The sequence below is a fragment of the Cynoglossus semilaevis genome, chromosome 3, assembly GCF_000523025.1.
Source record: "Cynoglossus semilaevis isolate Cse_v1.0 chromosome 3, Cse_v1.0, whole genome shotgun sequence".
NCBI lineage: Eukaryota > Metazoa > Chordata > Actinopteri > Pleuronectiformes > Cynoglossidae > Cynoglossus > Cynoglossus semilaevis.
In genome coordinates, this window is record NC_024309.1 from 4433402 (window position 1) to 4450728 (window position 17327).

Here is a 17327-nt window from a genome sequence, read left to right on the forward strand (position 1 = left end):
TGCCAAACGAAACAACAAATCCCATTGGAGCGCTGCCGACATTCAACTGTATGCTGCTGTAAAGAAGAGCAATTGCTTAAGGCCTGCTATACTGTTACATCTTGTCTAAAAAAGATAGATCCTAAAAGGAAAAGACATTTGTCTTTTAATTCATTTTTGGGGTTCCTTATCTGATGTCAAAATAAGTACTGTGTATTCCTGCACATCACTATTATTTTAGTCTGTACAGGAAGGAGCACTAATAGCTTTTATTAAATTTTCAGAATTTATGCAGACCAGTGAACAAAAAGAAATTTTAGAACTTATAATGATTAATCGTAGGTCTGTGGAAAACCAGCAGTTGATTTTTCTGAGGTCGTTTGAATTTAATGAATGTATTGTGGATAGACTGAATAAAATGGCATATGTCATTAGGAGTTTATTTAAAAGTTCCATTCTGTTACTACTAACTATGGTCTGAACCTTTAATCAATCTAATTATTTCTGAATTACAAAGTTGTATGTTTAGGTTTCACAGAATAAATCTGTATTTGTAATGATTTCCATATCTTACATAACAATTTGCTTTTGAATTCCACAATCACCGATAAAATTGTATAAAAAACAAATTCGCATTTGAGGCCATTGTATCAGTCATACAAAGGAGTTTGTTGGTGCCAAGTGTCTATGGGAATGCTGTCTGGATCTTTATCTTCTCATGTCCACCTCTTTGTCTGATTAAGTCTGAATGGCTGGGGTCCTTCCCTTTGGGCTGCTCGTCTTCTTCTCATTGTGTGATCTGATATGATGCATGATTCACACTGTGTGATCTCCTGGACTTCACAGGAAACGATCACATGCACCTACTGTACAGGGAGGAACGACCTCACTTTGACGAGGAGAGGCCTTTGTGTGGTGCGTGCCTTGACATATGTAATATGCCTTGTGCTTTGTGTGAATGCATGTAGACATAAGTGAAACCTGAGTGACTCACTCCTTTCCCCTTCTCTCCCATCCTAATATCTATTCATGGGTTGCAATGTAACATTTTGTTCTGTGACTGACTCTAGCATTCTTGACATACATGATTAATGCCGTGAATCCTCTCACACAGCTGCAATATTAATAGACTGCATTATGTATACACATAAACACACACATGTGTACTGTATATGCTGCCAGTGGACATCTGCCGGAGAGTTATCCCATAAAAAGGGAAACGGCAAGAATAGATCGTCGACCTTGCAGTGATGAAATCAACAGTCATTGTTATTTAAGTGACACTGACGTGGCCAAGGTTGGTTCTAGTTCCACTCATCAGGTATGTATTAGATACAAGAACTCAAGTTTCTGATACATTAAATTCATGGACTTTTCCAATAGCTTTTCTGTAATGCAAAGTTTAAACACATGAATCATATTGAATTACTGTTACATCTTGCAGGTGTTTTAATGACTAATGTTTGGCAAGCTATCAACTGTGCAGTGCTACAGTAATTTATTATAGCAGCATTAAAAAAACAGTACTTTTGACTGGTTTAAGTGTGTTAAAGCACTTTCTTACTCGTGGGTCATAAAAATAGGAATGCATACAGCTTTTAAAAAGTTCTGGTTCCAATTGGCTTCAGCATCAACACGTCGTTCAGATGAATCTACAAATTTTTACCTTGTCTTCTTCATTTTCGGTGGTAGCTCAACAAGATGTACCTTATTATTAGGGATGGCTTGATTCGATAGTCAGTATTGGTCTAATGTTGGTCAAAATTTCAGGCTCAGACAAAAACAAACAAAACAAAAACTACAGCTCGTTCTATCCAATACCTAAGCCCAAATGCTCAATTCAACTTGCACGACATGTCATACAGAAGGACACTATTACCTCAGCAATGGCAGCACACGGCATGCTGGGGAAGAAAAGTTGTAACAAGCCATCCCGACTTATTATTATTATTAAACTTTTTTTTACTTTTTAATTAAAAAAGTAAAAAGAAGAAAACTTAAAAGTAAAAAATAGATGTTTCTTTTAGGATTGCTATAGTTATGTATTGTTGCTCAACCTGCTCATTGACAATTTAATTAAATCACCACTGATATTTACTTATGGTCTTTTTTTCTCTGACAACCTGGGGTGAAAAAGTACACCTGCAGCCCGAGGATGTTCACACATTAACACGTGTAGGAGTTCACATGGAGACAGACTGACAGACATACTGTAGACACAGTGTGCCTCAATTTGTAAAGCAAGCAGCACCAGACAAAGAGCTCATTTATGGAGGCTGACGCCACAAGACAGAAAGTCAGGCAAGTGAGAGGAGCCAAAGCGTTTTGAATAACCATCAGCCATGCCAGGCGTTGAGGATATAGGGTAATTTGATTTCCGGTGGGAGATGATAACAACAGTTAACAGCTATGCCTGAGGGGAACTCTGGAAAGGTAAAGTGACATTAGGCGTACACTAAAAGAAAGAGTACAAAAACCCTTGATGTGGAGTTGATCATTCATCCCAGGTAGGTGTAATCTACATCTGCATGGTTTGAATCATACATTAGAGTAATGAGAGATTGGGCGGCTTTGGATTAAATAGGATAAAAGCTGGATTTGCAGTCATTTCAGTAAGTGCTGTAAACAAAAATATGTAACAGTCTTTAAGGCTCTTTAGGGACAGAACCAATCAATAAGTTACGTAATCTTACATTTTCATTAAAGGAAAACAATTATGTTTGACATGCCTTGTGTCCAAGCAGCCACCTGCGGTCACAGAGGACAAATGCATTGATTGCACGAAAAGGGAGAAAGTTTCCACATATGTAATTGCAAAATTTTGAAAATCATACACAAACTGGGATTGAACTTGTGCAACCATTAAATTGAAAAAAATTGGCATGTGAATGGGTTTCACAAAAAAACGTAATCTAGTTCTTTATTAACAATGACATTTTCCTACATTTCTTGGAATAATATAAGGTCAATTAGTGCATGCTGTGAGGGGATTTGTTCACTTGATTACCTGTGGTGGTCGTTCTGGAATTGGTTCATTGCGCAAAGCTTGGAGGGCCTTTGTGGCAGCGTTGTGTCTTGCTGCCTGGCGAGTTCGACCCTCTCCGATGAACTCATGACTCCCCACAGACAGCTGCACATAAAAGATCTTAGGAACAGGATAATGGTACCTGAAATGAACAAAACAACAAGACATCTATTGCAACATCTCCACCAGAATGAAGAGTTAATGGACAATGGAAAATTAATTTGTTTACAACCTGAAGTGACTATTTAAATCCAAAATAAAAACAGATGGATTTCAAGGGAGGGAGGACCTTACTCTAAAAAGCAGAGGTATAAATTCACACAATTTACAGCATTCCCAAATTAAAGGCCCATCACTCCATCAGGGTCAATTACTTCACAATGGCATGTTGGCCAATCATTGAGTAATGTCTGGCTATTGAATCTCAGCTTAAGGAGGCCTAACAAAGCACAGAGACATATATCCCTTCCTCTTTATTCTGGCTCTGGACATAGATTTTCCTGTCTTTCTTTGGGTCATTACAGAGCGGGACTGAGCTGTCACAGTAGAGATTTAGAGGTCTGTGAGTCTGCGTGTGTGATACCCCCTCCTGGGTCAGCTAGAAAATGGCTGAGAATGTCAGCAGAACCAGGGACAAGGGAAGAGAAATAGTGGGAACTCTAGCAAGAGAAGAGAGGAATCCAAAGGTTTTCATATCCGTCTCCCTGTCAGATTTCTTCTCTCCTAGGACATACGGCCTCCATATACGGTGAATGGACTCAAGGGGTTCAAGGGCGAGAATGTATAAAATACTTTTAAGTTTTGTCAAAGCATAAAGCTTTTAATGAGAGAATAAATCTGTGGTGAAGAAGAAAACTGAAACCCACTACAGAGAACAGCATCCACCTTTGTGTACACACAATATTTCAAGCTACACCACAGCATCCTAACTGGCAATGAAACAGCTGCTAGACTTAAACATGATTGAGTGCCTGTGGGAATATGGGGAACCCAGGAAGCTTGTAAATACTGGAGTCTTTCACAACCAAACACACACATGCACATCATAAAGTCAAGACATCTCAGGTCTTACCAAAATATTCAATACCAGCTCATCCAATGATTCTTGATCTGCTTTAGGGCGATAAAGTATCTGTTGTGTTTATGCCATAGTATTTATTGAGTGGGATCATGTGGTGTGAGTCATAGTATTCTGTGTTTCAGCCAGGCAACCAGTGCAGTACCTGATATAGACTTACACCAAAACGTTAATGGATGCAAGGTTAACCTTAACTAGATTTAACTAGGTTAAATACGTTGCGATCTTAGACTTGCACAGAAAACAGATAACAGGTAAGAAATATTTGTAGAAATGTGGTAATATATTTCTTTCGTAGGAAACTGACAGTGAGTGAAAAATGGCTCCACTTAAAAGTTATGAAGGTAATTTCCTTAAAACCACAAATGGGAACCTCATGGAGAAAGTGCCACAGGGTTAGTCAGGTCCTTGGTATTCAATGAGTCAGAATCATTCAGGGAGATAACAAGAAATGTTACTTTGTATAACTTGTTACCTGCTGATTGGACCTTCAAATGACTAGTATTTTCTTAAGACAACGGGAATTCAGAATCACTGGGACATATCACCAGGTGATTACAAATGTCAAAGGCAGGACATCTAATTGTGAAGACATTTAAAACTAAAGACAACCACTCCTTTGAAGAGGACAACATGAGAAAACATATCACATTTTGGGACTTGAAAACAAGTTTACAGTACTCATGGGATTAAGGAATAAATACGACTTTTTTATCTGATCTAATAAGAATCAAAGTGCATCTACTGTATTTTCAATTCCTATTGTTTAACATAAAAAATGCAAATTGTAACCCATAACCCTTAAGATTGAGACCTAGTTGTTTTGAAATTAGTTTGCGTTTGAACAGCTGCCCATTATTGTTTTAAAGAAAATGACAGAATAACAAACAGTGGTTGCTTTTTTTGACTATTTTCTAGCAACAAACATTTTAGACCAAAACATATATGCACTACAAGCAGGAGAGTAAAGTACAAAGGATTGTATACAATTGGAAAACTGTCAGAGAGTTTAGCCCAGAGTGTGGATTGTACTTTTACTAAACTGGGAAACATCTCACTGAAGTGAATATGAAGTAATTCTAGGACTACAGAGACATTTTTGGCAATTCTCTCAACAAATACTGGAAATGTCAACTCCAACTGAGTAACTCTGAGCCACACGTCATTCCTCTGAACATCTCCGGTTTTCCCTTTTTCCAAATCTCTCCCTTAATCTCCTGTTCGACAGAACTAACAATGAGTCAGCTTTTTACTCCCTGGATTCCAGAAGGTCTTCCTCCATCCCACAGACCTCCTCATATCCGTCTGCTCTCAGTTCCTCCGGGCCACCGGAGCCTTACTTGGGCGGGGGCCTGCCTGGCCCTTGCACGTCAAGTGTGGCCCCGGGGTCTCAGAGGACATGCCAAGTGTAACATGGGCTTTGGCCAAGAGAGCCGAGTTGGGAGCAGCTGGGGTTGGAGTGCAGGGTACAGGTGCAGAGAGGAAAGGAAAGAGAAGAAGAGAGAAGGACGTGAAATAACGTGAGAGAGGGGGAGCAGGGGGAGCACAGACAGAGATAGAGAGCAAGCTAGACAGAAAACTTCTTAGCAAAAGGAAAGCAAAAAAAAAGTAGAGACATAGGGAGGTTGGTGGGAGACCCGAATCCACAACGTGGGAAAGTAGTGGCTTACACACAAGAAAGTCAGCCAAGAACACAGGCGAGCACACACACGCGCACGCACACCCGCACTCACAACCCACAAAAATATAGTTAGATCCGCCTGGTCATTGTTATCAATTTTTTATTGTTATTATTATTACTACAGAGAGGGAACATGACCAGGACACCTGTAGAGTTGGAATAGAGAGTGGCCAAATGGAAAGAAAATAAAAGTAAAAAACACAACTGAATCATGACGTGTTTATGAATGTTTGTATTTGATATCAGGATGAACAAATGGGCAAAGGGGTGATAAAACCATCTGTTGCTGCATACCAATAAAATGTTTCTTCATTAGCTTTAAGCACAGTGGGATGAATTTGATTGTGAAGGCACCAGCACACACTGCTGCTTTAATGTAATGTTGTTAAGGTTACAAACTTCAAAGACGCTTTTGACAGTAAAAACCACTGGGCACTGAAGATATGAGACTGCAATTATTACTATAAATGACACTGTGACATTTCATATGGAAACCATTTTATCTTAGGAAATGGCACACACCATTCTAAATGTTAATAAATATCACATTCGTAACTAAGCGACTGATTCAGATTATAAACACATCCAACAGTTTAGGATGGAATGTATATGAAGGCAAAAAACGTCAAGCAGTGGACTTTGTATGTAATCACAATCTCTTATTAATTTTGTTTAATTTGGCAGACTCCCAATGTAATATTTCATTGGCTAATGAATTGGCTCTTCATTGTCAGTATATTAAAAGTGGACTAAGCAGTCTCTCTTTCAGCCAAAAGTGACTAGATACAGCCCTAAAAAAGACTGGGAGTCATTTGTTGTTTTTATAAGTATCTGTTTGTGTACAAGAGTGTAGAAATTAAGGGTTCCCTGATAATGTCAGTTACATTTCTATAGTGTGCATCCATTTCCAAATCTCAATGTGCAGAACAAAAGGCATTTTGATAACATCTCGATAACATTTACAGAGCAACAAAACAGAAGTACATCTGTATGCCTACCTTTTTGAAATGACCTGCTTGCAGAATTTGCTTTTAAAAACAAAATATGTGAAATCACTTCATGTATGTGAGTAATTTCTTTAATCTTATTCATCTGGACAGTTCTGGGGAGACCAGAGTGTAATTCAGAAGCTTAAAGGAGACATGAGAATTTAGGACATCATTCCATCCAAGGTCTTACAAAAAATGTGCTTTAGACTGAATATTTTCTTGTGGAAGCTAATTAAAAATATATGGTCTATAATTAAACACATGACAGTGCTGACCAGTTGCAGATGGAAGTGCACTGGGAGCCATGAAATATTCAGCTGCTTTGGCTGGCAAACCTGTGCAGACCACAGCAATCAAAACCAAATGCTGCGCTTCCTTCTAGTCATAAACCTGCCATTTAGCCCATGAGAACATATCAATCTCAGCTGTGCTCGGAACAGAATGGTACCATTAATCAGCCCAGTGAACTGACATTGTTGTTGAGATGTGTGTGAAAGTCACATCCACAACACTGAAGTTACTAAATATAAAATAATTTGCTGATCAATACTTATCAACAAAGCTACTGAAATCTGTTGATTCTGGCAGCACATTAGAAGGTCTCCAGACAGCGTGCAACAATTTTGCTGACTTTCACCCAGAAATGGATCACATCAAGTCTTGGCAGCAATCAGTCAGGCTGTATATTAACTTTGGCATGTCAAATTAAATCCTGGTGCTGCTGTGTAAACAAACATGCAAGCAGCAAAGTATCCTGCGCTCAGATCAATCATCTGCAGCTTTGTGATTTGAAGTGTGCAAATCAATCATATAACGTGTGAGTGTTCTTTGTTTCCATGGCTGTTTTTAAATAAATTATTTTGTTGCTGCTGTTGACTAACACAGGCTGGTGGCTGTAGTTGGAAATTAAGGCAGTTTTTATTAAATCTGTTTTTTTGTTAAAACTAAATGTAACTCCTGAATCACTCAGTCATCCTAGTGGTGATCTTTTGATTGGTGTTAAACGCAGAGAGTAACATTTCTTAGGGGATTAATAGAATACATTGAAAAATATTTTACAATGTAAATAAAAATAAAAATGTTTCCTCCATCAATGGTCCATGAAAATTCCCAATATACCAGAAGAAGGCACACTTGAAAGAAGAAATAAACCTGCCTCCTTGTGGGGTGGTGAGGTAATGCGATTCTCTCTGTGCTCACAGAGAGGTCTATGTAAAAATACATTTCTGCATAATGGATACAAATAAGTGACTCACTTGTTGTCAAGTGACTTGTTAAAAGTACCTTCTATATTTCTCTTAGAAACATGACAACAACATCAGAACTGAAAGAGCAGGTGAAGAAAAACAGAAATAAGGCTTCATAAATAAAGGTGCTTACAGACACTACTTTATCTTCTGGTGTTATTTATGTTGACTACCAATATTTCTTCAGCCTACACATTAAAGCACAAATAGCTTTGTGCACTAGGCCATAATTATCCAGACATAAACAGATACATATCTGTGTTGGGAATTAAAAAAATGACAACGTTGGAGAGAAAAAGAAACTTGGACAAACTTGTTTCTACACCAGCTGCAATTTCTTCCAATCTCTTGCCAGACTTCCCATTTCTCAATCCTTGTGTCTATTTCTTTTGCCTTTTGCCTCATCCAACTATTCAAGTTGAATCTACATAACTGTGTGAGCAATTGATTCATTTCACTTCATAAATGTGCGCAATGGTGTGGTAACAAATGTTACCACACCATGTATTATGTTTTCTTAAAACATTTTAAGCACTAATCCCCATGGATGAATGTGTGACCGCTGTATCACAAAATTATTTTTTGCTTATAATTGCTAGTTATTTACTATGTTACAACTACTTACGAGAACAATAGGATGTGTTTTGAAGATAAATGTATAAATATATAGAATACAATAAGTGGCCTTTCTTAATAATCAACTTTGTTTTCTCAAGCAGGTTACTTTTAATCTCAATAGTCTGAGCCCAACCATTCAAATAAATCAAAATATCTAGAGCAAACTTGTTAATGTTGTTAGCTAAACATCTGTAGGTTAACATGATTTTGTAAGGGCTACATTATTAAAATAAACAAAGCCAAATTTTCCCAAATCTTGGCCTGGCATTATGTCAGGTTATTTATTTGGGTAGTCAACAAGTAAATAGTTGTAACTTTTCACTACACAACATAGGTTTCATAACTTTTTTTAAATTTTAATTAAGTTGACAAGTTGAACAGTGTTCACTGTTTCTGCTGTTTGATGTGGTTTCAGTTCTGAACATGAGATTAAAGCGCTCTTTGTCCATGCTCTATAATCAGTGGCTCAGGTGCCATCCATCCATGGCTGACTCACCAGATGTCATGCTCCATGTAAACCTACCCAAGCCCTTCAGTCCCATTTTACTGTCGAGTCACAAAGGTACATGAAGTCGTGTTTCCACACCATAGATTTACAGTCCTTTAAAGTGACAGGTGCCATTCTACCAAAAATTAGAAGACACCACTGCCTTTACTGTGCTCGAATGAAAGCATGTTTTAGTGCTTATTCGTGAGTAAAAGCAGTCATTATGTAACAATTTTGACATTTAAAGAACAATAAACTCCAGTGACTCATGACCCCTGGATCTGCCAAACAATGACATTATAAAAACTCTTTCACTAACTGTCCAAAATTGTCTGTTTGTAATAAAAAACTGGGAACCAACGGACATGTGTCTATGTGCACTGCCAGGAATTCTGACAATGGGTAACACACTTGAGAACAGAAATATATTTCTACATAGTCTGCACAGTTTACTTTTTGATGCCAGACTGATACCTACTACCAGCAATGTCTCAAGGCAATATTTTATAGGCTGTTTCATATTTGCTATTAATGTAACTGGAAAGAAAGTTTAAATTATGTTTTTAGGGTTTTTTGCACTTTCACTAAAATGTTGTGATTTGAACTAATTGACTGGGTTATTTAAAATTTTCCTTATTTCAACTTGACTTGTGAATGTAAAACCTTTGTTTGACTGGAGTGTTTTTTTTAAACAACCATTACCTCTCTGTGTACATCTTGGCAGTCAACTTTTACCTGCACAGTGGAGAGATGTATTAACAAACCATAATCCAAATAAAATTTCACAAAAGAAATCTTCCTTTCCTTTGAACAGCCATTTACTGCCCAGCTACCTAAGAGGTAAGACAAATCACTTTGAGTTCTATGGCAAAAAGAGGAGTCCAATTTCCTGGGAAAAGACATACAGTAAGTAAAGTAAAGTAGTGTGTGTGTGTGTGTGTATTTGAAGGCTCACACACTGGCCCACCAAACCATGCCAAAAAGACAAAAAAGTTGTAACAAGGGTGATTCTTGGAGAATAGTGGCTCAGGTTCATTTTTTTAATTCAAGGAAAGAGGAGAGAGGAGGACAAAAAGGGATACACCAGCTCCAAACTCCACTCTCTGAAGATGAAAGAAAAGACTAGACTACTGTGTCACAAAAGCCCGTCGACTACAAATCATTCCAAACATTTGTTTATTTTGGTCTTGTGTTCCACTCCTCCACACCCAGTCTCGTCCATAAAACGCCATATATGAGTTTACACCCCTGTGTACAATTACTGTAGATGATCCCCCAGGCTGGCGTACTGCCAAATTTATGAGTGAAAGCATCTGATTCTCTGGTCTACACAGAAATGTTGATGTTGAAGAAAATTAAATATAATAATGGACTGTTTCTCTTGCAAGGCAACGTTTGTTTTTAGGGGCTGCACTGATGATTGGATAGATAAGGGAAACCACATCTGTGGTCTGAATGCCCAAGTGGAAAAAGAGCACACTATGTCCTATTAAGATCTCATCACATACTGTACAGTGCAGACTACTTTGTTTTTCAAAGGTGGGGATCTCACAATGTCAGATGTCTTTCTGTGTACTGTAAGCACACACAAGCACTGAAGCACATGTGAGGTTGTCATTGATTTTTCAAGGACACTGCCATTTTGCCATTAGACAAATCCAAAGTGTGGTTGTCTACTGCATGTCTTTGTGTGCCACAATTAAAATCCAAGGTTAAGTCATGATGCTACTGTGTACATACTGTATGTTGTCTATTACCCGTAGGTATAGGTTTGACCTCATTTTATTTCCCCAGCGGCTGCTACTGTATAATACACCTGACATATCTGCACTTTTCCAATGACAGGCAGACAACAATGTCTTATCATACAAACAATATGCTCGCTACACCATCAACAACTAATAAGAAATGTTTCCATCTCAAACATCCTCTAGCTTTTGCTTTCATGATCACTTCTCAGGTGTCTCTGGTGAAGAGATAATACGAACACTCCATCGCATGAAAAGCTTCCCTACGTATTATTCTACCAAACAGTAATGGATTTGATTATAACATTGATATCAGGTTAATTGAAATATCTTCGTATTTTAGAGATGTGGAAATTAAATCTATTTCAACATAAGTGACTCTTTAGTTTACTAAATGAGAAACAGTACAGACCTGTTCAACACCTAGATGCTGGAGGAGGAAATTTAAGAGACCAAAGTTCTGGCAGCCCACTGAGTTCACAGCTGACATAAGATTACAGTCATAACTGAAAGAAGGCTGCTGCAGACTTTTTTATCTAAATTCCAGCTTGAAACCAAAATGCCAAAAGCCCTGCTCCCCTAGGAGTCAGAGCAGCAGGAGGAAATGGGGGAGTGCCTCGAATGTCTCAACCAGAGGAACTCAGGATTACTCATTGGAATCAGGTGTTCCAATGATAACAGAGGAAGTGGGGATGGTCCATGAAGTGGACATATTGACGTAACCGCATCTTGATCTTGATAACAAAAGGTTTCCTTACTTCAGCATCCATATTTTGACCATATTTTAATTACATACCAAACATAATGAAAGTTCAACAGGAAAATGACTTTAGGCAATCAATCAGCAAGTCTTTGAACGATCTGAAGAGTTTATGGTTCCAAACATTAGTTCCAGGACATCTCAAACAGCAAATGATGTAGTTTTTTCCAATTCACTAACCAATTTTGAGGCAAATAACTAAAAGAAATAAATCCTCAACAGCATTCATACTGACTGTAGAGCATTACTGGAGCAGTGAGAAATCCTGTTCCTTGCATCCCTCCAGCTCCTACCCATCCACACGAACAGCTCTGCTTTGCTCTGCTCTTCTCAGTACCTTTGCCCATGGCAAATTATTACCTATTCAAGAGTGCAGCCAATTGCTGTATTCTTTATACACTGTTGGTTGCCTTTATATGGACAATGATGAACATATTTCTGACTGTAAACACTTACAGAGAGGTTTCTATTTTAAGGGATACTTTTTTGCATCTTGTGCAATGTGCACAACTGTATCTTTAAAATATTGTCTCAAGCTGGAGCACAACAGAGGCTTATTTCTTTATATGTGCATGGTGGACATCTGTGTGCTTCAGCTTGGCAGTGGCATAGTTATGCTGATTACTATACCATGTAGATGTATGCATTTTCTCTGTTTAGTCTTAGTAAGTATTAGTCTTGAGGTCCTTGTAAGCACTAAAATGCTGCATTTCGGTTAATGCACAAAAATATTTCTGAAATTGTAAAAATCACACACAGCCTAAGAAAAACGCACACGTGTTTTAGCGACTGAACAAAGACATAGTTATAATTGCACAATAAGAGCAACAAATGAATGATTTGGCTTTGGACTTGGATTGAGAAGAATTATTCACAGGTCCCTTTCCATAAATAAGATTCATTGAGACACTGATAAATGCATATTTCATATTATCACCATTTTTTCACATCAGGGCACTTTCTGAATTAATCAATACTAGTCTTGGTGGCGATTAGAGTGCTGATGGATCAGAGCCAGGTTGCCCTTTTAATGGTGGGGTTTTCCATCAACATGACTTCAGATCATGAATGATCACAAAGGACATGGGTATATGGACACCTTGGTTTCACTGCAGCATCATTAGTGTGAAGGATTGGGAATATGGCCTGTCACTCCAGCACACATTCAGTCATCTGATGAAGAGAATTCATATTCACAAGGTCTCACTTTCATTAGTACAGGGCTTGACCACACTAAAAGAAAGCGACATAAGCGACCTTGGAATAATATATAGTCTGAAAGTCTTTTCTGTGTTTCAGGGACACCTGCATACACACACACTTACTCAGTTACAAAAGATAAACAACAAAAACCATAGGGAACGCTGATAATGTCTATCAGAAAACCACCACTGTGATATATGACATTGATAGATTTTCTACTTTTGCCTACAGACATGTCTTTCACTCTATGTTTGTTCATACGTGGATGAAATACAGGAATATACAAGCCAGATGCTTGACTGTCTACTGACTACACTCTGTTACCCAACAATGCAATGAAATCAAGGACATTTTGTTGCAAGATGGCCACATTTCAAAACCAAACAAAACATTAAACCCTGCAAAAGCCAATGTGCATTATTAAAACATCACATTCCACCATATCTTTAACTTAAACTTTAAAATGGGTGCTGTACCACGTTACAAAAGCCTAAACGGGATATTTGAAAATGAGAGAACACTGCCATCTAGGGGGCGGCTCAATGACCCATCCGTTCTCTGCAGCCAAATGAAAATATGAAATACCATCTATTGGAATGGGAACAATTTCTTTTGAAGAGGTCTCTCCATATATATTTGGCATTTCTATTATGTTTTCTTTTTACTTTGTGTTGTGTATTCATTCATGCTGACAGTAGCATTTAAAACTAAACCTACGCTTTAGATAAATCAATGTTCATAACTGTGTAACAGGTAGAGTGGTCACCTTTGGTTGAACATCCCTCTAAAGTTGTAGTTGGCTCTATAGTTGGGCATGGGCTTAGGATCCAAAGGCCTGTATATAGCTGGTTCTCCTCTCTTCATGGCAAGTCCATTGAGCTCCACTGTGGGTGTTATGCTGCCTGTATGAAAAGGTAAAAAATATTAAAAGTGTGCCTAGTGGCTATTCTTACCATGCATTAAAAGCTTTTTTACAAGACCTGGGTTACTGTTGACGTCCACTTTAGGAGAGCGAGGGGCTGGCCGAGGAAGGACACTCTCAGTCAGTGCTTTGGCGGCTGTAGAGTGCTGAGCCTTTTTGATGCTGGTACCCTCAGCCTCCCACACTTGCTCCCCAAGAGTCAGCTGCACAGTGAAGATCTGGAACATTGATAAGTACACGGTTCTTTTAGTCCGACTTGCTATGCAATCTAAATAAAGCTAAGCAGAGACAAATTTAAGCTTCTATATTTTAACTTCAGAAAATGCCAACATTAAACAAGGGTAGTGCTGTACACCATCATTTCATAATAAAGACAACTTGAAACATTTTACAAACAGTGTGTATGAATATGTAAACCACAGTAGACTACAGGGAGTCGTGCCATTTTTATTGATCAGATCAATTTTTATATTTTCTACTATACTATATTTTCTACGATCAGATCAATTTTTATATTTTCTACTCTGTTTTTTTTCCACAAAAATCAATGTGTTAAACACAGGGGCAGCTATGTGTGGCAGAATAACAAGGTGTGTATATGCATAGCACAGAGCCTAATTCAGTAAAAAAACCTTTACTAAGATTTTCACTAAGAAACATTTCTTCCACACTTTATTGAGGTACAGAATCAAAATTACTCACCTTGGCATGTGCAGGGCCTCTCTCATTAAGGAGCTTGTACTGTGGTTGGGTTCTATTAAAACGGGCTAACTCATTCACCAAACACATCGGAGTTTTCTCTTTAGGGTTTGCCATGTTCTCCTGGGGTGGACCTGCAAGAGAGCAAAGCAGAATATGTGGTATAATAATCTATGTTACAAACCAGCAGTACAGTACAGTATGGATTTCATCAAACAAAAGATGTATATATAGCATGTCAAGTAACCTTACACTGGATAATTTGCATCAATATGTCAAATATTAGTGTATTGGTCTATTTAAAGATCAATTTCTTTATTTCATTTTAAGTCTCTGTTATGGCTGAAACACAATAGGGCTTCATTTTATTTTTATTAGGACAATTTCACCTTGATTTAAAAAAGTATTTGTTCATATGTGACATGTGCAAAGTAAAAGGTTAATAAAAAGTAAGTAGTGCATTATTTAGCAAAAAATTACTAAGCCAAAAACAAAGAAATAGCCCGATATAACGATATCTGAGAGACAGACACTTCAGTTGTCTACTTACCTGGCGATGTAGAGGACACAGGGGCGTCCCCATATCCGGCTGCAGGAGCAGGGCAGGCGGGTGTGGGGGCCGTGCCTGTGCCATTGACGGAGGGCTGCAGACCCAGGGATCCTGTGCTGGCCATGGCCATCGGGGGAACTCCAGTGGAGAGGCCAGGACCAGCCAGGGATGCTGAGGTCTGCACTTTCACTTGAGCCATGCTCTATACCTGAAACAATCAAAAAGCAATTAACAAAGCAATGCTTTAAACGTGCTGATAATAAGTTGACTCCTGGTGAGACACCGTTTACTGGAAATGTTTGGATTTATATAAATGAAGTTGAATATAAAATAAGACGGTGTTTATTAAGAATACATTTTGTACACAAAAATATGTATGGGCAGACAACATATTCAGTTCAAAACAATACAATCAATCAAGTTGTCTGCTGACATTTCGATAAATATCTGTGGGCAAAACCTCAAGAACTGTGCAGCACTGGGCTATCTCACATTCTGATCCACTGTACCCAGACAATGGAGCTTTATTTGAAGGAGCTTTGCTCATGTTACTTCTGCAAAGCTCCCCCCCAAAAAGGGAAATTCTATGAGAGCACTCCAAACAAGATAATGGAAATACAATCTCTTTGTATTTGGGACTACAAAGAACTACGTGAAGTAGACACCCACTACTGAAACACCCAAGAGGGCAAATATTTAATAAAAGTCACCAAAACACACATTCACTTCCTTATTTTTGTATGCATGCAATATTTTTGTGAATGCAATTGAAGAGCATGCACACCCTTTGGCTATCCAGTTTGAGCAAACAATCTGTTATCATGTGCATTTCATTTATGCACAACATTGACATTAAGTACTAATCAAAAAAGAACACAGAGTTCGGCTGCATCTTTCATAGATGGAACGAGTTCTGGTTCGCATTAATGTGGGTCAAGCACCAAAGGGAAGGAGAGTGCAAATAGTCACACAAAAGAGAAGTAAGGAGAAAATTACGAGTTTGACACTTGTCGAACCTTACAAATTAGTAGCTTTCTTACTGCCTCGTGTAAGTGTAATACTATTCGACACCTCATACAGGCATAAAAATCTATACATTAAATAGTAAATGTTTTTTAAAAATATTATTGTGTAAATGCAGATGTGAAAGAAGTTACAAATGACTGGTCAGATACCTCACAGTTTGAAAGTGTGTTTTAATATGAAATGCATTTTATTGTGGCACATTATAACACAATCAAATACATAAAGTGATTTCCATGCTTTCTTGAGACCACACATCCATGGAGTTTGGGGATTACAGTCCTTCCCCAAATTTCTAACTGCACAGTTGTCTTGTGCTGACATTGCATTCATTGTAAAAGTTGTGTGACGTTTTTGACAAAGCCATAATACTGTGTGCAACCCCCGAACCCTACAGTTCGGTTCCTACTGTGTCCAGCTTAGCCAGAAGCTAACGTAACCGTTAACGCTAAAACGGTATTTACTACTAATGTCAACCCTTCAAACACACGCAGGCAGACAAAACAAACATGAATACTGCCACAATAATGCAACAGCAATTTCCCCGCATGAAAACACGTTACATATCCACCCCCATTAACGCTACTTTAGCCGGTTAAAGCTCAATCATGGCTGATCGGCCGAACAGCCCTCTTGTTAGCATCTCTCTCAGCGACCCATCCTCCACTAAAGTGAGAGCGCTGATACTCCACAGGACGTGTTACGTGCACTGTTGACATGTTGACAAACATTCACGGAACTGTCTGACAACACAGGTACAAATATCACAGCTTATTTTGTTACCTTTGTCCAGGGCCAGACCCCAGTTACACCTCCAACATTGGCAAACACTAAAGAGAACTGGATAGAGGAGGGAACGAACCAACCTAATATGTCTGGGGGGACTAAGGAAACCTGTTCCACTAGAAATATTGCATTTGTCAAACAGATTAAATGCAAATGTTGTTAGCCTATGGTTTCTTGATAAACAAAGGTTATTTATTTGTACACAGTTGTTCTGTGAAGGTTAGGTTTTGGTTTAGTTTTAAAATAATCATCACCCCTGCGTCAACATAAATGGTTCATTCCTAGTGCACATCCTTGGAGAGCTTAACTTTGATTCAGTCAAAAAGTATTTTTTCAATGTTTAAAATAAATGGGGAATACTTTTGTTTTGCACAGTTAAGTAAAAATAAAATTTCACCTGGAGGACCTAAAAAGTTGTTCCAGATTGTTCCAGATGTATTAAGCTAAAATATATAGAATACAGTATATATTCATAAATAAATTAAATGCACCTACCTATATTCCATAGACAGGAAAATAATTTAAGAAATGG

The 17327-nt window shown here is 38.2% G+C and overlaps 1 protein-coding gene across 1 annotated transcript in view; it reads right to left on the reverse strand.

Moving 5' to 3' along the window:
• The window catches only part of stau2 (staufen double-stranded RNA binding protein 2), a 62714-nt gene extending 45825 nt beyond the window's left edge, over nt 1-16889 (reverse strand). Inside the window, 6 exon segments of the mRNA XM_008307610.3 lie at nt 2987-3146; nt 13582-13717; nt 13796-13955; nt 14440-14570; nt 14987-15194; nt 16793-16889. Of these exon segments, the coding sequence (XP_008305832.1) occupies nt 2987-3146; nt 13582-13717; nt 13796-13955; nt 14440-14570; nt 14987-15185 (786 nt within the window). The 5' untranslated portion in view covers nt 15186-15194; nt 16793-16889.
• Nucleotides 16890-17327: the final 438 nt, after the last annotated feature.